Source organism: Leuciscus leuciscus (genome assembly GCF_965113295.1).
Source record: "Leuciscus leuciscus genome assembly, chromosome: 23".
Taxonomy (NCBI): Eukaryota; Metazoa; Chordata; class Actinopteri; order Cypriniformes; family Leuciscidae; genus Leuciscus; species Leuciscus leuciscus.
This window is the reverse complement of record NC_138747.1, coordinates 10,339,497-10,361,751: the sequence shown is the minus strand read 5'-3', so window position 1 is coordinate 10,361,751 and position 22,255 is coordinate 10,339,497. Positions and strand designations below refer to the sequence as shown.

General features: G+C 36.7%; 1 protein-coding gene across 2 annotated transcripts in view; it reads right to left on the bottom strand.

Annotated features, from left to right (window-relative positions):
• Nucleotides 1-22,255, bottom strand: part of igsf21a (immunoglobin superfamily, member 21a) — a 247,120-nt gene that overhangs the window by 15,961 nt on the left and 208,904 nt on the right. For both annotated transcript variants that reach the window (XM_082155028.1, XM_082155029.1), the window contains exons 5-6: nucleotides 17,631-17,746; nucleotides 2,884-3,364 (exon numbers count right to left, since the gene is read on the bottom strand). In XM_082155028.1, coding sequence (XP_082011154.1) covers nucleotides 2,884-3,364; nucleotides 17,631-17,746 — 597 coding nt within the window. The remainder of the gene's footprint in view (nucleotides 1-2,883; nucleotides 3,365-17,630; nucleotides 17,747-22,255) is intronic.

Genomic DNA, 22,255 nt, shown 5'->3' with positions numbered 1-22,255 from the left:
TGACTGAATCACTGCATATTTGGACATGACTGACAGACAGCCAAGTCAGGGCAACAAGCCCAGCCGTGATGCTCTGAGGTGAGGACAGCGTTCTGAGAACACCGCCTCTATGGACCAACCGCATCCATTTAGGACACCGCGTGAGACTCGCCTCATGAATATTCAGTGAGTGTAATACAAATCTGAGTCACTGTAAAGATGTTGAAATGTGAAAATATTAAAAACTGTGAAAGATTTATGACTTGTGAATGCTCTTATGACTTGCCTTTCATTTTCTGAGTACAGGTTAGTGGATCACCTACACAAGAAGTATCAGGATAGTAACTGGAATAAATAAAACAGCCTTGTTCCTTAAAGTCATAATGGAACAGAAGTTGCGACTGACTTTACTTCCATGTCAAATAATCACAGTTTATCACAGTTTTCACAGAAATATTAAGCAGCATAACTGATTTCAACATTAATACAATAAGAAATTGTTTCTTGAGCAGTAAATCAGCATGTTACAATGATTTCTGAAGGATCATGTGACACTGAAGACTAAAGTAATGGCTGCTGAAAAATATATTAAAATAGAAAACAGTCATTTCAATTGTAATAACATTTCACAATATTACTGTTTTTACTTTATTTTTTTAACAACAACAACAATTTTTATTTAAATTTTTTACTACTGTATGTTAGTGTATGCATGTATGAGATAAGACACAATTAAAACCAATAAACTGCATATACTGGTTTTGTATTCTTTCGGTGAAAACAAAGAGAAGCCGAAATAGTGCTCTTCATCTTTTTTTCTTAAGAAACCTAGGTACTGTTAAATTTATGGATCGAACTGTTGCACAGACAAGGCTTTGTTAAAATACAAAAATCGAAAGTTAGTAGGCTTTTCTAGGCCTGCACTCTAGCGAATTTACTTCTCTTGCTCGCACTACCATGCAAGCGATGATACAACACCATCCTTTCCTTGTACAGCTTCAGAAACAAACATTCCTGTGCTCTCAAGACAGACATTAAAATATACAATATATATATATATATATATATATATATCGCTTTGATGCTGACACCGTGCACTTGTTAAATTTGCACAGGAATTTTAAGGAAATTCAATGAAAACATGGTTTATATTCTAAATTGTAAGGCCTATGTAGTGAATTAAATATGTTACAAATAAAAGCAATTTTCTTCTTATTTTATTTGGAACTCAGTGGATGCAAAACAAAATAAAAGCTTATTCAAAACCAATGAACAGATCTGGCATCGGTGCAAAAACAGCTTCACATTACATAAGACTAAAAACTAAATATTTAAAAATGTAGATCTAATAATATATAAAAAAGATAGTTTTTAAAAAAGTATTAATGTTGCTCGTTGTAACGTTGCCTGGCAAGTGTAAACAACTAATCACCACTTTGCATTATACCCCTTTGAAAAGCATGTTCTTGTTTATCTTGACTGGCTTTGGGACATGTCCCGCACTACATTTTCACATTTATCCATGTATCATTATTATGTGTAAATAACAAAGCAGTCTTGCCCACTGAGAGATATGAAATACATCTACAGCAGTATAAACAGTGAAGCAAAAACTCCCGGTTGATGCATTTCTATTGTTGCACAGTTTATGCCCAACTGCATATAGAAAAACAACTTATTGATGTGTTATTCGCTAAGCTAAGGGATCTGTCTTTGTCATTTAGCACAAACCAATTCCTCAAACATAGAGATCCCATGATTTGTTTTGGTATATCGTGGCTATATGCAATCAAATTTTACCCTGCTGTTATTTCCCCCTGTGGTTATAATGATTATTTCATAAACACCAGGGAACCATGTTTGAGAGAAAATAAAATCACATCTCTCTATCTCTCATGGTAAGAGGCAAACATTTGTAAAAGAAGCAGATCCTCTTGCGATAGGATTGCAAACTTCTGTCTTAGCAGCCATGAAACGCACAGAGGGAGATCATGCTGGAATGAGACGTGAAAGACGGAACAAGTGAGAATGAGAAAGAGAGAGGAATATTGAATGGAACTTCTAGACCATCCCTCCTTTCTTCGTCTTATCCCTCGTTTTTTTGTCCTTTCCCCTCGTTCATCTCTTTCTGCACTGCTCTTCTGCCATTAAGTGTGAGAAATGTCTCTGTTTATCTTGTCTTGCGTCTCATCACTCGCCTTTTTCTGAGGGCTGATAGCAGAGACTACAAGTGAGTGCTGCCTTTGAAGTGATAATGGGATCATAAGGCCATCTTTGTTGTAGCTTTAAAAGCAAAAAAATGCACAAAAAAGCCTCTCATCCATGAAAATACAAAGGTATGCGAGCATCCCATTCTTTTTTGATATTGCTATATGACTTTTATTACATGCAGACAAGTGAAAGCAAACATTTAATTTCACTGACAAATATAAAACGCAACATGCATTTTTACATATCCTCGCCTTAGTATCTTAATTAGCAGACAGTAAAGCTTTTTTTAAATTAAGAATGGGTTGCAACAGTGAGATCCAGCATCATTTTAGTGCACTGCGAGATTCCCTTTATCCTTGATTTCTTTAATTCAGGTTGACTTTTTCAATAACATGGTTAAGTTAACTCAATCTACTGCACGGACAGCTCAATGAATTGGCCTGTCACTCACTGGAAGATTTTGCATTCTGCATTAGCAACTGCAATCTACTTGCCTGTAATGCAATTAAGCAACAAATAGAAACCAGTGTTGGTCTCGCTGCATCTGTCAGATGGGGATGTAAAGGGATTTACCCGTGATCGGGCGAGGGGAGGTGAATGACTAGAATGAAGGTCAAAACCTATTTTTTCAAATCGATCTTAAGATCTATATCCTGCCAAATCAATGGTAAAGCCAACAAAAGCAAGACTTACCCAGTATGACCTCAGTCTGCATAGGCATAGAGAGAGCCGGGTGCGTGACCTCGCAGCTAAACAGGGCGTCGTTGTCCAACTGTGGATTCAGCGTCCAGGTAAGTTTGGCCTGAACCAGCACAGACCCATCACTCTGGGGAATGTGTGTGTTGCTGAAGAAGTACAGGGGGTCTGTACTCTGAACCCAGCGAGGGAACTCCCGGCTGACCACTGTCTCTGGGATGGTCTCTGTGGCCGGGCTGGGCTCTTGGCCGGGCTGTCTGGCCATGTAGCTCCGCCCAGGGCTCTCCGTGTAGAGGCGTCCGGGCTTGCCATCCGGACCCAGCAGAGATAGAGACTTCCTCAGCTTAGTGTCATCCAGATCCCTGCTGATCAAAGGTCTGGCTCCACGCACACCAGCGGAGCCGGCGCCCTCGTAACCCACAGTGGGCGAAACGTAGGATATCACCTCTATCAACTCTCCGTCCCGCTTGAAGTATACCTGGAAAGACACACAGAAAGTTAAAGTGTGTGCGAGTTTTCTCACCTTCAGTATGTTTATTAGCACTTCAATTAGACTAAGGCTGCATTTACACTGCAGGTCTTGATGCCCAAATCCGATTTGCTGACTATATCCGATTTTTTTGACGACCCGCTTACATCATCTTTTAAAAGTGACCCGTATCCGATTTTTGCATTTACACTATACACTGCCGAAACTACCAAATGTAGACGTTCTGACCCGGAAAAGGAAGTAAAACAGCACGAAATGCAATGGATGCAGATGCAAATAAAATTATGTTTTGTTTTCCACAATATTTTGAAAAGTCAGCAAAAAAGTCAGCAAAACATTGGTCTCGTACGGCGGAGAAAAAAGAGGAGAGCCCTTGTTGCAGCCTGGGCGAATTTAGCGACGATCGCTGCAACATCGGTTCAAAGGGAGGTTTGGATGCGGCAAAGGACTCAAGACTGGTGGGATCGCGTTGTTGGATATAATAAGTCATGTGATCTCAGTTGGTGGTGTCCACCTGAGTTGACGTCACTTTTTTAATGATGTACGATTCGCATTTACTGGGGAATATCCGATTTGTCTGCTTACATGGCACACGCAAATGCACGTATCCGATTCATATCCGATTTATTACCACATATGAGTGAGGCCTGAATCCGATCTGAGAAATGAAAGGTTTTTTTCCTGCTTACAATGTTCACCGGTCATATCCGATCTGTGCCACAAGAGAGGAAAAAATCGGAATTGGGTCACTTGAACCATGCAGTGTAAATGGGGCCTAAGGCAATTTTTAAAACACCATGTAAACTTTTTAGTCCAACTGAAAACGTGTCAGAAGGACTGAAAACGAACAAAGTCCAACCTGCTTCTAAAATATGCTGGTATAAAATAAACAAATAAATAAATATATATATTAGGAAAACAGTATATGTGTCACATTATGATGAGGGTGAAGATGCGAAGAAGCATAGCAGATCTAAATATAGCTTTAAACTTTATTATAACAAAACAAAAGAGTGACATCAACACGACAATAAAACAAAACAGGGTGCGCCATACACAACCAACACAAGAAAATCAACTCAGAGAACAAAAGACTATACACACAAGATAATGAACTAACTAATATGAAACAGGTGTGAGCTAATAAAGGTAACAATTAATCACCATAACAACAAATTAACACAAACTAGAAACCATGACAACGAAAGGAAACAAGAAAATAATGTCCACAAAAACGAAACCAAAACACCAACATAACGTGACAAAATAAACTGTGCAGTTTTAAATAAATAAATGAGTAAATAAAAGTGGGATGGAAAAAGACTCCAATCGGCCCCTAAAATATGCATGGCATAAAATAAACAAATAAACAAACAAACAAAACCGGCCCATAACATATGCTGGTATATAAAAATAATAATAATAAAAAAAAATGGTATGAAACAGTTTTCATATAATTTTTATTTATCATTTATCTTTATACCAACATATATGTAAACTATAGGTTATGGGCCAGCTGAAGCCAGTTTTTTTCCCACTATTTTTTAATTTATTTATTATTTATACCAGCCCCTAAAATATGCTATAAATAAATAAATACTTTTCCTTATCTGTCTATTAAAAATGATGTGAACTGTTTGGTAAAAAATTTTTTTTTAATAAATTGTGTACTTCTGACTGTTGCATCAACAGAAACTCACGACTTCATAGAGATGCCAAATCAAATGACTTTAGATGTTTAAATATGTTCTTCAAACTCTTAAGACTCGCACTGATGTGCTACGATTAGTTGGCAGGTCATGTATTACTACTAGTACAACAGTCAGTATGTCTTTGCTTGACTGTCACCTGAATATGCAGGCTGGTTCTGAAAGTGCTTTGCTGTCCCCACTCTCCAGCATTAAAACCAGCATAATTTTGGTATACAAATGGTATGAGGAATAGAAAGTATCTGCTGCAATCAAAGAAAACTGTGAAATTACCTGGCTTGTGATTGGCAAGTCTAAGCAAACGTATCTGGGAAAATGCTAAGCGTCATTCATCCCTCAGCGCTGGTGAATGGAAAATAAACGTGACACAGTTTCTGCTTTGTGTTTATGTTCCACCAGCACATTTCTGTAACAGCCTCTCTCCACTACAGTGCATTTGGGTATTAAGATTCCCGGCTGGTAAATCACTTGACAGGGAATTAAGTTCCCACTTCAACACACAACCTCCAGATATGTGTATTAAATTCAGTAGGCCTAATGCCTGTAGCATTAATGTTTGCACAGTGCTTTGCTTGTACCCCTTTTCCTCTCAATCCCTCCCTTACCCTCCACTGCTCCACAAGAAAGAAAGAGAGGAATTCTGCATAAAGCTATAAATGCTCTGTGTGCTATATAGATATATTATATATAATCTGCTTGTCCATTCAGGGACCTTTGGACTCTTTAAATTCCGTTTGCACAAGATCAAAGTGTCATTGCATTACACAAGACCTTTCCTTGCACTGTAGCCCTTTTTCTGCCCTTTCTTTATGTGTGTGGTTTAGTCTGGCTTTGATTTGATCCCACCATTTATGCCTCCGCACTCTGCAGGGTAAATAAACATAATGTAACAAGGGTGAATTAAGCTCACGTCCTTGAGAAGTCTTGTTTCCTGCTACTGTAGCAATATCACAAGAATTTAGATAGATAGGAAGTGAGAGAGTCTTGTAAGGGACAGTGCTCTTTTCCTCCACGCGAGGACTGTTTTTGCGGCTAATGTGCTCTAAAGTACACACTTTATCTCTGCTGCTGAGAGAGGTTAACAGCATATACCACACTGTGGCTTTTACTTGCATTATCGGACTATTTGCCCCTGCAGCCACAGGGAAGGGGAGACAAAAGCAGATGCATAGTGGAAACCACATGCTAATAGCTTAGGCTTCAGACAACAGCTAATGACTAATATTAGTGGCTGTGTGAGATAACAAAACAATGGCTTGACTACGGAGGCTTTTTAGAAAGGACAATGCAATAATTCATGCTACAGCTGAACAGAGGCTAGTTCAATTGCAACGTATGGAGGATCTATAGGCAAGTCAAATTAGGGAGTTTTCTAAGCAAGCATATGAGCAAATGCCAGTTTGTCACATGCCTGTTTGCCATGTAAACACACAATATGAAGGTTGCATTGGGGTTGGTACATTTTTTTTTTAATGTTTTTGGAAGAAGTCTCTTATGCTCAACAAGGCTGCATTTATTTGATGAAATATACAGTATAAACAGTAATATTGTGACATATTATTGCGATTTCAAATAACTGTTTTCTATTTGAATGGCTATTCTAAAATTTAATTTATTCATGTTTTAACACAGCTACATTTTCAGCAGCCATTGCAAGGGTTAGTTCACCAAAAAAAATCAAAAAAAAAAAATCATCAATTACTTCCCGTTGTTCCAAATCTGTAAGACTTCCGTTCATCTTCGAAACACATATGAAGATATTTTAAATGCAATCTGAGAGATTTCTGTCCCTTCATTGATAGTCCACATAACTACCACTTTATTGTTTCAAAAAGTTCATAAAGAGATCCACATGGATTGAGCGGTTTGGTCAGTTGTGCTGCTTAATATTTCTGTAAAAACAGTGATCCTTTTTTTCAGGATTTTTTTGATAAATAAAAAGTAAAAAAACAAACAAAAATTGTAAATAAATTAAATGTTTTAAAGTTATAAAGTGTGACAAGCAGAATTCACAACCAAAGGTCACTTTTTTCAGTTTGCAAAGCATAAAAATACGTACACGTGCTAAAAAAATGTAAGATATAATGTTAGCCTTATTTATGAACTTTGATTCATCATACAAAAGAAAACAAAATATCTAGCCAAACTCCAAGTTGTGGTATTCTATTATTTATCTCGGGTTGACAAATATTGAGTCCATTATCTCTAGTTAAAGGGATAGTTCACCCACAAATTTAAATTATCCCATGATTTACTCACTCACAAGCCATCCTAGGTGTATTTGACTATATTCTTTCAGACGAACACAATCAGAGTTATATTAAAAGATAGTATTGCTCTTCCAAGCTTTATAATGGCAGTGAATGGCGGTCCTGATTTTGAAGTCCAAAAAGGTGCATCCATCCATCATAAAAGTAATCCATACGACTCCAGAGAGGCCTTCTGAAGCTAAGCGATGGATTTTTGTACGAAAAATATCCATATTTAAAACTTTAAAAACTAAAATAACTAGCTTCCGGCAGTTCATGCCTCTCACGGTTCAAACAAATAGGGCTGGGCAAAAAAACTCAAGCTCCTCCGACATTTCTCTTTAAAAATTCTCATTTTAGACTTCTAATTTGTGACCATTGTTTTGATTTGCTATATCCTCTGCGTTTCCATGTTCGCCAATGCGTCATGCGTCAGGTCAAGGGTTACTCTTTTTCCATAAATCGATGCGTACGGACGTCTGTCTGAAGCTAGTTATTTTAGTTTGTAAAGGTTTAAATGGATATTTTTCTTACACAAACGCATTGCTTCGCTTCAGAAGTATGATGGATGGATGCACTTTTTTGGGCTTCAAAATCTCGTCCTCCATAACTGCCATTATAAAGCTTGGAAGAGCAGGACATTTTTTTATACAATCTCCGATTGTATTCATCTAAAAGAAGAAAGTCATATACACCAAGGATGGCTTGAGAGTGAGTAAATCATGGGGTAATTTTCATTTTTGGGTGAACTATCCCTTTAATGTGTCTGCAGTACCTACATGTCGCCAGCATGTGGAGCTATAAATCATCTTCCTCAATCTGGGTTAGATATGAGAGAGAGAGAGAGAGAGAGAGAGAGAGAGAGAGAGAGAGAGAGGTAGGCTGCCTCTGCAGATAGTGCACAGAACTCCTATTCATAGCCATGCTAATCACCAAGGTAACGGTCACACAACATGCTCAACTCATTCCAAGCCCCATTCTTTGCAAACACAGTCTCTTCAATTATTCATACTGTAATACAGCTCCCTGCAATTTGAACAGAATGCCGTTTGTGAGTTGCGGATGCCACACTTCAGTCTTCAACACAGTCTAAACATACGCTCTCACCAACATGTTTCTAAAGAAATGTGGTAATACTTTACAATAAGGTTTTATTTGTTAACATTTGTTAATGCCTTAGCTAATATGAACTAACAATGAGCAATATATTTTTTAAAGCATCTACTAATCTACTGATTATTTAAAAATCATTATTAGTTCACGTTAGTTCACACTATTAATGAATGTTAATAAATACAACTTTGGTTTTGAAAAATGCATTGATAAATGTTGAAATGACCAAAGACAAATAAATGCTGTAAAAGTATTGTTCATTAATATGAATGTTATATATATATATATATATATATATATATATATTTATATTTATATTTACATACATACATACATACATACATACATACATATATATATATATATATATATATATATATATATATATATATATGTATGTATGTATGTATGTATGTATGTATGTATGTATGTATGTAAAAAAAAAAAAAATATATATATATATATACACACACACACACACACACACACACACACACACACACACACACACACACACACACACACACACACACACACACACACACACACACACACACACAGTGCTGGTCAGAATTATTTGCCCCCTTGGTAAATATGATCAAAGATGGCTGTAAAAAATAAATCTGCATTGTTAATCCTTTTGATATTTTGATATTTTTGAACCTTTCATTGAAGTAAAATAATTGAAAGTGGGGGAAAAAAAAAATCACATTATGAAATGTTTTTCTCCAAAACACGTTGGGAACAATTTTTTGCCCCCTTTTATTAAATACTTTTTGCAACCTCCTTTTTCCAAGATAACTGCTCTGAGTCTTCTCCTATAATGCCTGATGAGTTTGGAGAACACCTGACAAGAGACCAGAGACTATTCCTCTATACAGAATCTCTCCAGATCCTTCAGATTCCCAGATCCATGTTGGCGCTTCTTCTCTTCAGTTCAGCCCCCTCATTTTCTATTGGGTTTAGGTCTGGGGACTGGGATGACCATTGCAGATACTTGGTTTTGTGCTCAGTGACCCATTTTTGTTTTGATTTTGATGTTTGTTTTTGGATCACTGTCACAGAAAAAAAAAAAAGGAGCTTTTTGGCAGCAAACACTTAATATGGGTTTGGTTCATACAGGGATAAAAAAGTACCCCATGTGTAAAATGAAATACTCTACTGTATCTTTAATGCTGTGGGCCTTATTTTCTGCCAGAGGTCCTGGACATCTTGTTCAGATACATGGCGTCATGGATTCGATCAAATACCAACAGACAAAAAATCAAAACCTGACAGCCTGTGCTATAAATCTTATAACGGGCCATGGTTGGATCTTCCAACAGGACAGTGATCCAAAAACAAACCTCAAAATCAAAACAAAAATGGGTCACTGAGCACAAAACCAAGCATCTGCAATGGCCATCCCAGTCCCCAGACCTGAACCCTATAGAAAATAAGGGGGCTGAACTGAAGAGAAGAAGCGCCAACATGGATCTGGGAATCTGAAGGATCTGGAGAGATTCTGAATGGAGGAATGGTCTCTTATCTCTTGTCAGGTGTTCTCCAAACTCATCAGGCATTATAGGAGAAGACTCAGAGCTGTTATCTTGGAAAAGGGAGGTTGCAAAAAAAAGGTCTGCAGTACAGTAGTAATAATATGTTATATGTATAACAAACTATGTAATATAGTAATACAGCCTGTGTCAGGTATATATTTATTTCATAATGACAGAAAAACATTTATTTCATAATGTGATTTTCCCCCCACTTTCAATTATTTTACACACACACACACACACACACACACACACACACACACACACACACACACACACACACACACACACACACACACACACACACACACACACACACACACACACACACACACACACACACACATTATAGTTTATGTTATATATATATATATATATATATATATATATATATATATATATATATAAAACATATTATAACTACTGTTAACAAATTAAACCTTATTGTATATTGTTACCAAGATGTGATTCCCACAGTCAACATGTGCAAGTTTTGTTTAAAACTGCTTAAACACGTCCCATGTTATAATATATAATAAAAAAGGCTATATATTTGTTATTAATTTTTATTACGGTTTTAGGAATGTTGCCTTTCCAACTAGCTGAAATAAAATGAGTAAAATAAGTTTTTTTTATTAAAAATAAAACTTTATTTTATTTCAGTTAAAGTTTATTTATTTTTATTATAATATTTTTTAATGGTTTTAGTTTTAGTTTCAGTTATAATAATAACCTTGGTTATAATAACTACTGTACATTACAGTAAGCTCCATTAATCATTCTAGCAGAGCATTGCTTATTACTGGTAATTGCTTATCACACCACGAGCAGGAAAAAGCTCATTGTTTCTTTTCACAGGGGATAATCAATTGTCCTTATATTAATTTCTCTCTAATGTGCCTTCAATAATTGCCTTGTATCTACAGCCGTAGTCACAATGCTCATTTCCATCAATACAAATTAGATATCAGACATGTTTGATGCACTGTTGATGGGCTGTCTTTGATTGGTTGTTGTCTGGGGAAAAGCAGAGTTTCTTAAGTCCCTTTTAGGGAGATGTCGGGATGTCACACGTCTAACTCCCACACAACCATAAATAGTTCCGCATGAATGCGGCGCTCATGTCTCACGCCTTAGTAAGGAGAATAATTACACAGCAGCCAATGAGTCTATTCAAGCAGGATATATTGCACAATAATGCAGTAAGTGCTGAAATAAGCCAAAATAGCATGTAGTACATTGCCCTTGAAGTGTTTTTGGCAGTTTTTAGATCCACCACATTACAAAAGAAAAAAAAACCTTAGTTTCAGTTCTTGAATGCATCAGTGTTCCAGCACGCTTCACACAATAGAAGCGCACAAAACATGCATGCGTGCGCCCCCACCTCTGCGGATTTGAATGAGCGCAGCAAACAAACAGCGACGTAATTCCGCGTGCTCGCCACAGCACAATGCTTCACGCCGCCAGCGGAGCCATTTGCCCATGAATGGACACTAATGAAAGCACCTGCATACAGCCTATTGCCAAGCACACTATTTTGAGTGGAAAACTCATTTAGAGACTTTACAATAGTGCCCGTTCCTTTGGCCTCCTTTTCTACTTCCTAACATTGTCATATTTAATCACTGGAGTGTCAAAGAAATTATGGCTTTACTTCTGTGGTTAAAATGCGGGAGTGAGAGCCGAGCGAACTTAATGACAGATAATATAGGGGATGATTATCTAGCCCTCTTTCAATCAGCATCAGATTGTGCAGAGGACACACCAGCCTGGCCTCAGCTGATGGACTGCTGTGCTTTTGAATGCTGCTCTTTCCTGGTATTTAAAGATAAGAAACAACCCTTGACAAACAAGTCCATTTGCCATGTGAGGAGACTTACAAACAAAATGCTTAAAATGTTACACTTTAAAAACAAAGAATACTTTTGAAAAATAAGTTTGTGTACATTCACATGAGTCAATCATTGGCCTACAGAAAGCAGTTATATTTAAAGGTAACTTTTTATTTTGATATAAATTAACTATTCAAAATGAACAAAATTTAAACAATGAGACAATACATCATCAATCCTTTTTTAAATGTTTTGTCTTGCCCTGATTCACTATGGTAAGCCTATTATATGGGAGTGGCATAAGTTAGCTGTCACAACGAGTGAGAAAAGTTAAGCAAGCTAAATCTTGAACATCCGGGGAATCACCTGTTTTAAAAAGAGCAGAAAAGAGGAGAGTATACCGACAAAAAGAAAGTGCGACAGAGCTTGTATAAAACGAGAATCAACATTGGCTTGAGAACTAAGGGATTTGTTGTAAACGCAAATGGAGGCGTTTTTATTACTCAACAGGTGAAGCAATTTTATTGAACAGATAAATTGCCATATGTAGCTCTCAGAGTTGATTGTAAAGCACTATCTATTATGAAGGGTCATATACGTATGCAACTGAAGCACAACCAAAACAATGTTCTTCTTCATGCAGTTTTGTTTTATTAACTGCTAGAGGGCCAAAAGTTGCATGATGTACATTTAATGTAACTGCCCTAATGTAACCAAAAACGTGTGATCCTACAGGCATAATAAAGTTCAGTACCACCTTGGCCAGTGAAAGAGAGAAAAAAAAATACTTAGTGCACATTTAAAGTTAAATGTAAAATTAACATTTTGTCATTTCTTAACCTTTTGTTGCTCAAATAATGGACTGCTATTTTATCAAAGCAAAGCAAAACCAAACAAAAAAGTCACACAGCTTTGTGAGGAAAATACTAAAATGTAAGTTATTCACTGAGCTGAGAACAATTTTTTTTTTGTCATTTGTGAAACTTAACAGCTAAGGGTCTCATTTCATTTTTGGATGCACTGTCTTTAAATTCAACATCCAATTCTGTCAAAAGAATTCTGTCTGCCTGATGAAAGACAAAATAGTTTGAAAAGAGCTGAACGGTGCCAAAATGAAGACAGCCTGTTCTAAAAGCAGAGAGATCATGAACATGCCTGGTGCTCAGCTCACTGTGGGAATGATACAATGTTTTGAACCCCAAGCTATGCACGGTGGCTGTTAAATTGATTTCAAGAGGGTGTTAAACTGCAAAGCCATGGCATTGATTTGACTTAGTAAAGATTGTTAAAAAAAGGAGAGTAAACGCATGAAAAAGAAAATAGAAAATGTTTTGGATGATTTAGAAGAAAGCCATGGGGCAATGACACCAGTAAAGCCCAAATGAGATGAATCATAAGACAGTAAAGGAGAAAGGCATTTGAAGTTGCAGAAGAGAAATGCAGTCCGATTCTGAGGCCCAGGAGCACAGCTGTATCTGTTGAGAATAACATTATTTTATTTGTATACTTAGTAAAACAAGAGGCAAACAAGTGAATAATCGTCCTGCAATTCAAGATAAATATTAGTTTGGTTCGGTTTTAAAACTTGCTTAGTGACTATTGTTAGCTTTCTGATTCTCTTAAAAGCATTAAGATTGCATTTTATATTTGGTTATCTGATTTAAAAATACATATATTTTTTTAACTCCATGCCATTTTCATCACTTGTCTTTGTCATATTCTATTATTGATCCAGATCAGAATATTGCTTTTTGTATGTAGAACTAAACAACTAGACAGTAAAAGAAAGAACAATTTAAAGTTGTATCTAGGTCTAGGTCAGTGGAGACTTTTTTGTTTATTTATTAATTTATTAATTTAACAGTATATAGTCGATTACAAGGGGACTTTGACATCATTGTTCTCCCTTAATGGGGCCGTTTCAGTTCCAGAGACACCAAATTATTTCTTGAATACAATTAATTTCAAAACATTGTTTTACAGAGCTTCTAAGGTTTGAACACAGAATAGAGGAAGAAATCCACATGAGATGTAATATAATTTGGCAAAAGATTTTTTCCCCATCCAGTTCTGGTCCCATTGAGCCTTATCAAAATCCATGAAACTGCTCCACCCTTTCCCTATTTTTCAACCACATAATTAATTACCACACGATACCAGAGTACAGGCCTACTTAATAAAGTTAATTACATTCTATCCTGTATGATACAACCTTAAAATGCTTTTTTTTAATTTTTTTTATGAGGACAAATAAAAAAATAAAAAATATTTTCAGAGCCCAAATAGCTATCAACATTAACTCTTTCCCCGCCATTGAGGGAAATTTCTGTCATTTATGAGACAACGCTTCCCTGCCATTAACGGAAATTTCCGGCTTTCCGTGTTTTCACTGTTATAAGGTAGGGGGCACTATTACACATCTTCTGAAAGAGTACTGAATATCCTGATCAAAACACAGGCGAAGAAGAGGCAGAAACAAGCGATATAATGCAATCACATTTAATTTCATTAAAATAATGCAATAATCAACATTAAACAGCATATAAATCAAAACTGCCTAATGTTACCGAATGAAATGTCGACCCAGGACAAGCTATAGGACTAAAGCTTTGGGGGTGTTGATGGACTCGATCAACTCTATCTATGTTTTGACCAACATTCTGAAACTGATCCAGACGTAGTCTTTGACAAAAAAATCACTTTTCTCCGTTTTTTGCCCAAAATGTTGCTTTTTATGAAACTTACCCACATTCAAGTTGATAAAAAAAAAAAAAAAAGTTTGCACAAAGCTAGAATAAATTGATGTTTCTTTGTTTTATAAAGCAAAGGCTCTTCTTTCTTTTGACATAGAAAGAGGCATGTTCAGATATTCATACAACAAAATATTCTGGGGGGCAATGAAAATTTCGTGAAAAATATCAAAAACACTGGCGGTGACTGGCAACTTTTTTTTTTTATATGGTGGTGGGGAAAGAGTTAATAATAAAAAGAAAAGAGTACCACACAAAAATAATCTCTGATGCAATTTAGAAATAATGTGACCTTTTTTTGTAAAGTTTTACCTTATTTATAACATTTTCTATATTTATGTCCCTTATTTTGACTGTGCACCTGCCATAATCTCAAAAAGATTCAAAATTACTGATGATAATGTGAGAATCAGGAAGATCGCGGTTAACAGACTTTTTACCTGAACAAACAAAAATCACTTATCTTTTTGACAGCAAAAAGTTTTAGAAACACATTTATTTCTAAATGTATTCACATGCTATTGAAAATGTGGAAAATACTGAGAATCAACCTTTATATCTCTGAATAAGTTGTCTTTCACACATCCAAAAGAACCGGCTCATTCGCTATTGAGGACGACACAAATCAAGCCACATTCAACCACCAGCCCAGATTTGAAACTACTTTGAAAAATATTATTGCAAGAGCCTCATCAGCCTCCCAGACATCCAGGAACCTTTGACAAAGATCTTTTCAGCTCTAATTTAACTGCTGTTTCTTGGCTCATGTCGCTTGTCTGCATTAGCGGGTCTACCTGGGTGTTTGATGAGGAAGCGCAGGCTGTCTTGTGTGAATGAATGGCAGTGGATTGGCTGGTAATGAGAGGCGGAGCGGCGGGTTGAACCCTCCTTGGGACTTGCACTCATGGGTTTTGTGCTAATGAAGGCAAGAGCTGGTCAGCCCTAGTGCTCGGCAATGTGACTCTTCAGGTAGGGAGGTGGAAATCATTTTTACACCACATGCCTATCACGCTGGGCTCTTAATTGCTGAAGATGGGGGTAAGATAGATCCGGAATACATTACGGAGTGCCCACAGAGCGTGATTAATGGGCTCATGGGATTTTCACAAACTGCTGGTTGAACTCAAGCGGAGCTGGTGTGGATGACTTTCATAAGGTTGAGGTGTGTGAGCCGTAAAAAACACCACTGACTTCAATGAAAAGACTCAAAGTTATAGGGTCTTTGCACTCTACCCTATACACAATCACTGTACAAACAGTGAATAAGAGTTGTTTTAAACCTGTTTGACTTTCTTCTGTGAAATACAAAAGCAGATATTTAAAAAATATATATATATTTCAAGTAGGCGTAAAGTGTTGTTTTACCTTCATTGAAAGGACAAAACATTGTTCTCTTACACAAGTCATCCAGATTTGGAACAACATGATGGCGATTAAATTATGACAATTTTGGGTAAACTATCTCTTAGGTTTATGCACAAATCATTTTCTACTGTTTTGATAAAAGAGTTCATATAAAGTCAACAATGACATTGAGATTGAAATTGTCAATTGAACAACCAATTCAATAGCACAAAGACCTGTTATTGCTAGGTACGTCAAAATGGTTTGAAGGAACAATAGCCACTTTTCCACTGTCGGGGCAGTGCGAGCCAGGGCTAACAACATGCTGGGCGAGGCCAATAGCCTCGGACCTCAAGCACAGATCCCAAAATCAAGTTGTGTTTCCACTGTCAGGCCTGCAAAACCCACCCTTAACACTTCTCCATAGAACAACGTCACACAACTCCACTGTTTCACCAGCTGACTGAAAACTAGTTTCACAAACTAGTAGATCACAAAATGAGCATGACAGAAGCAAACGCTTGGTCTTTACTTAAAGACTTGAGATTCCAGCATCGATATTTGACCAATATTTTACAGTATTTTTTTTTTACAGTGACAGTAATTTATTCGTTTGTGTCAGGAGTGCACATCAATCATGCTGAATCAAACTGGTATTTACCATTTCATATAAAAAGAAAACACATTCCTATTCGCTTGCGCCTGAACTCCATTAAGGCTTTTTAAAGGCTTACACATTTAGAAAAATATTGCTAAAATATCATATATTAACGTCACATTTCTTTAGAAAGAAAGACTAAACATTTCTATGAATTATGTGATCTGATGAGGTTTGAGTGATCTCTCCCGTCTCTCTAAACTGTTACAGGAGTTTTTATGTATACGAGTTAACCAGAGTGCATGTTTTTTTATGACATATGCAGATGCATTAGTCCAGTGTCAACAAAGGCACAGGGAAGAGGCAGATAAGACATTAAACTAAATAAATACATGATTATAATCATATACTGTATGATTTGTCTACGTTCTGCAAGCAGTCTCTGATATTTTCCATAAACATATGTGTATTTATTATCGCAATGGTTAGCATAAGTAGCCTTTTGCATCGCATATAAATATATTTCTGCTTCATCCAGTGATCAGAATCCCCATCGGATCACATGGAGGTTATTTTTAAACACTCGCTGGTGTCTAAAAGTGAGTTTTGAGCTGAATTTCTTTTTTAAAATGTCTTAAATGTTGATTTAGCTGGCAGCCAGATATAAAAACATGGGAAATGAGCAGAGGTGTTGACCGACTCCTGACTCAGGTAAACTCCGCCTCTGTTCATGGCCCCTCCTCAAGCACCAGTTGGCTCGCTTTGGACTAAGGTACTCGATGGGCAAAAAACCCCTGGCCGTTCGCCCCGAGGGAGCGCCGATGAGGCCCGATTAAGCCCCGGAAGTGACAGCTGCGAAACAGTGACTGAAAATTTGAAAATCAGTAAAAAAAAATTAAATAACACAATTCAGAGCCAGAACACCCCTAATTAAAACATACATGAAAGAAACTGTTCGACAACTGGATATGCCTCCTCCGCATTATTGCCGTAAGCTACTTGATAAAGTGATCGGGACAAAATCGACCATGGCAAAATAAATCTTAGGGACATCTCTCAACTGTAAATGATGCCTATTTATAAACAGCATGTGTTTGTGTATAACATTGCCAGGGACTCACCGATGGAGCTGGTTTGCCTCCTTTGGCAATGCAGACCAGAGTGAGGTTCTGGGCCTGGTAGCGGCTGAATGGTGCAGGCGTGTTCTCTGCCACCACTGAGATGTTGTTGGGTGGAGCTGTGGGATAGAGAAACATTGATAAACATTCTGCAGGGCCCTATGAAATTTGTTCTTTTTTTAAAAAAATTTTTTTTTACTAAATTCTGGATTCAGTTTTTTTCCTGTTTTATTTTTTCTGGATTCCGTTTTAGATAAAAAAAATTGTAATCCAATATAATGTATAATCTACTGAAATCATGAAATTTATACAATTTAACCAAAAAATGAATATATTTTTAAGGACCTATGAAATCCGTTTTATTTTTCCCCCCAATTTCTGTGTAATTAAAATTTTTCTGAATTCCATTTTAATGGTTTAGTTAAATGTTACATTTTTTCATTTTAATACAACTTTATTCCAACCAGGCGGTAATTGAATGAATGCACAAGACAATTAAATTAAATTAATCTTTTAAAATTTAATTAAATGAACTGATACTGTACAATCTATTGTATATTCTGAGTAGAATTTCTGTAATTTATTGTAATAGATTTTTGACAATTTATTCAAGTTAAACCAAACTTTTATTTGAAATTAAATTCTTGTGAAGTGAACTCTCAGAACAGCTCTGGAGATCTCTGGAGAGTGAAGTTCATGGAGCGTCCTCGTATAGTGAGTCGGCAGACACTGAAAACAACACAAGCATCACACGTGTTTAAGTATGTGCAGTAGACGAAACTGCCACGTTCATTCACACAGACACATATAACAAGCAGGCTTCAGATTTAAATATCAGTCTTATTGCGGTTTAATATTCTAAGACACTAGTCCATATTGCATTTTGATTAATTGTACAGCCCTACTTTTGATTTCTTCATCTAAAATTTGCCAAATTCTGTGACATCCCACATTATACAGTAAATTCCATTTGTATAAATGATTCTGAACTGTATTTCAGAGCTGCATTTCCTTCATAATGACATGCATAGTTATTCCCTATTAAGTGTCTGAACGCTAAATCTCCATACCAGCTTTAACATTCTTTGGTCTTTGAAACAGATTCTGAAATCTTGTGTATATCTAATGCACTTTCAAGTGGAGATGTGGTTGTGCATGGTTGGGGGTTTTGGAGCATGTCAGCGTAGCTTTATTCTGTCAATGGGAGCCCGACTTCTCACATGGGCCAGTTCAGAGTAAAGAGGCAGTGTTGTACAGAAAACTCTTAAGGCAAAAGAGGAAGGAAGCGGAAGTCTGGAAGATGAGAGGATCGTGGTGGGGCCACAGGGAGTTTCAAAGCTGGGTTTCTTAGTCTGCGAAGACTCTGACCCATCGCATTGAAATGAGATACAACCACCTACGATGCAGAACCGCAAATGTACGGTCCTCGGGGTGCTGTTATAGTGCTCGGCATTCCAGCAGCTATCTGAAACATAAAAAGCACCGGTCATAAAGGCTGTGTGTGAGAAACCGGAGTTGTTTAAGACGATGTGCGAAGCTTTATGCATATAATATCAACCAACTCCTGCCAAGCTCCACTGGGGAGCCATACAAGCATGTCATGACATCGGAAAAGCAGGAGCGTATATCTTGACCGCCTGTGGGGATCCATGGGGAAGACAAAGACGGACTTCCTGGTACTTAATGTAGAAAGGATATGACGCTGGAAGGCTAGAAAACAAACCCCTTCCCAGTTCTCCATTTGAATAGCCTTAATTTAAGCCAACCTGTCAGCTGGAATGAGCTGACTTTATCAGCTGTTCAGGGATGAAAAGGGGCGTGGGGGTTTATCACATCTGCATTTTTTTTTTTTTACAAGCACCAAGCGATTAATGATCCCCTGTCAACATGCGTAGGTGGGCATTGACTATTCAGGCAGCTGCATTATCACATAAAACACTTCCTGCAAATTCCCTTTCACACCCTGCTGAGACAATTGGATGTTGCTTCTGCTCAGTTAGGACCAGTGTTGAGTGTTTTAATTGTATTTATTTTTTGCATGTTGAAAGGATGACAAAAGGCATGTGATATCAGCAGGGGATTAGAGAGTTAGTTCACACCCCCCCCCCCCCCCCCCAAAATGAACATTTTATCATAATTTATTCACCAAACAGAACACTAAAGAAAGAAAGGTCGCTTTTTCCATGCAATTGGCTTTCAAGCTTCAAAAAGGATGCAAGAGTGTTATAAAACTAAACTAAAGTGGTCTACATGACTGAAACCATGATAGTTTGAGGGACAAATAGACTGACAATTTTGCTCTTATTTACTGATAATTTTCCCTTCCTGAACTCAAGAACCACATCACTTTGATGCGTTAATGAATCATTCAGATGTTTGTGTGAACTGGATCAACCAGTTCATCAAAATGATCAGACTCAAGTACTTTACAAATCAGACATAACTACTTTTTCCACGTATTTGTGAATGGGAACAGAGAGGTTTTCAGTAAATAATGATTCATTTTTGGTTTGCTACTTATGCAAAACTATTGTATGGAATATACTTGGAATATAGCATTTATGATACTTTTTGGTCATTTTGGAACTCGACAGTGCCAGTTATTGTTCACTTTCATCATATTGATCATACTAGCATTCAACAAAAAAGTATTTTGTGCTCCAAAAAAAAAAAAAAGAAAAAAGAAAAAGAAAAAGAAAAAGAAAAGAGAGAAAGCCATACATATTTGACAGTAGTTTCATTTTGGGTGAACTATTCCTTTAAAGAAGAGCCCTTTAGGACATCTGCTATGAATCACTTGATCAATAACCCTTGCATACTAAGCAGGCAGAGGATAACATAAAGATTGCATATCAGGAGGCCAAGGGTAATAACGTTTTTTCAGAGTGTCACTTTAAGTCTAAATCCATGTGCCATTCTCCAATAAATGTGCAATTGAAATTAATTGATTAAAATAAAAAGGATGGAGGAATGTGTGAAGGTTTGAGAGCTTTTGTTTCCTCACCACCTAATTGCTTATTGATGGCAGATGTATGGCAGGAAATTAACCTTAGCGAACACTATTAGCTCTCTGGGAAACTGAGACTTGTCCTAAATTGGAGAATGATATGCTGTCACTTGATATTGCGGAGGGGACTATAATACGCACCTGCACGCATAACCAGGACGCAGAACGCTGGCTCTGAATTGATGGCGTCCCAGAGCCATAAAAGAGAATGTTAAATGTTCTGTTTGTTAAATGCTCACAGTGGTCTTGATGGATGAGACCCCGTGGTGTCTGTTTATAGCAGTGGCTAGTCAAGGCTAATTAACCATGTGCTCTCACAACTGCTTCACGAAATGAGCCAAGCATACCGATACAAACCATTGCCAGTCAAAAAAATCTATTGGCCTTATCATCTGAATAAGCCAGACTAGATTTCTGCTTAACCCTTTTACTAAATTCTACCTGATAATCAACACTCAATTAATCATAGATTTGATGCCAAAATGATATAAGGTTGATTGCAAAATGATTAGATATATGCTTAGCCTACTGTGCAAGGTAATTCTGATCAATTGTCTCCTGCTGTGATGGCAGGTCTCCTTTCAGTCAACAAGTTAATATGTAACAACAATTTAGACGCATTTTAGAATTTAAAACTTGACTGTTTTTGCTCCAATGATGACAAAACCATTCCATTCCATTCCATTCCATTTTGCTCCAATGATGACGATACCATTTAAATGACCACAAAACGATTATGCATTATGCAAAGTGAGGTGGTGTTTAATTCCATGAATTAATCTCTTTTTGAACAAATTAGTTGAACAAATGATTCAATGACTCCCTCAAAGACAATGGCTAAGTTGCATACTAGAATTCGACTCTTACTATTTCTGCCATATAAATATATAGCAGATACAGTAAGAGTAGTATGCAATTTCAAATTCAACCAGTTTCATTTGTGAAACAATCAGCGTTTTTGAATGAATAGGTTAAATAATTTATTTATTTATTCACTCTCTCATGAAGACAGTAACTTGCTTTGTTCTTAAATTAATATGCGTTTTTGACTCACTCATAAGTAATTTGCTGCCATCTAATGTTGTAACTTGCTGAAAGTGTCACAGAAAAACCCCACCACTACAAGCCTGTGTACTTTTTATTACATATACTGTATATACATACATACATATAGTTGTATCTGTACATTAAACTGGAAGAAAGTACGGTATTTTAATATCCATGTTATAATCACAGACACAATAGGCTACTATTGTACCGAAATAATTAGCTTTACACTTTTTAACATATGGGTGAAGGCACTGAAGAAATATATGCAATATTATCAATAAATAATACTATGGCAAATTCTTAATAAACTACAAAGGCAGTCTGGGAGTTTATCATGAGACTCATCTCAACACCACAGTTTGCATTGGAGTTTATAAGAAATTAGAGCTGCTCTGGATGTTGTCAGTAGGGAAATCTAAAAAGCCAAGACTTTAGAATAATCCTTGATGTAATGTTTGAAACGATTAAATTATATGGCTGGTATGCTTGGCACACAACAATACCTTGTTTAATCCTTATACAGATTAGGAATGTTGCTTGATGCGATGGAATTACAGCTTTTTCACACTCA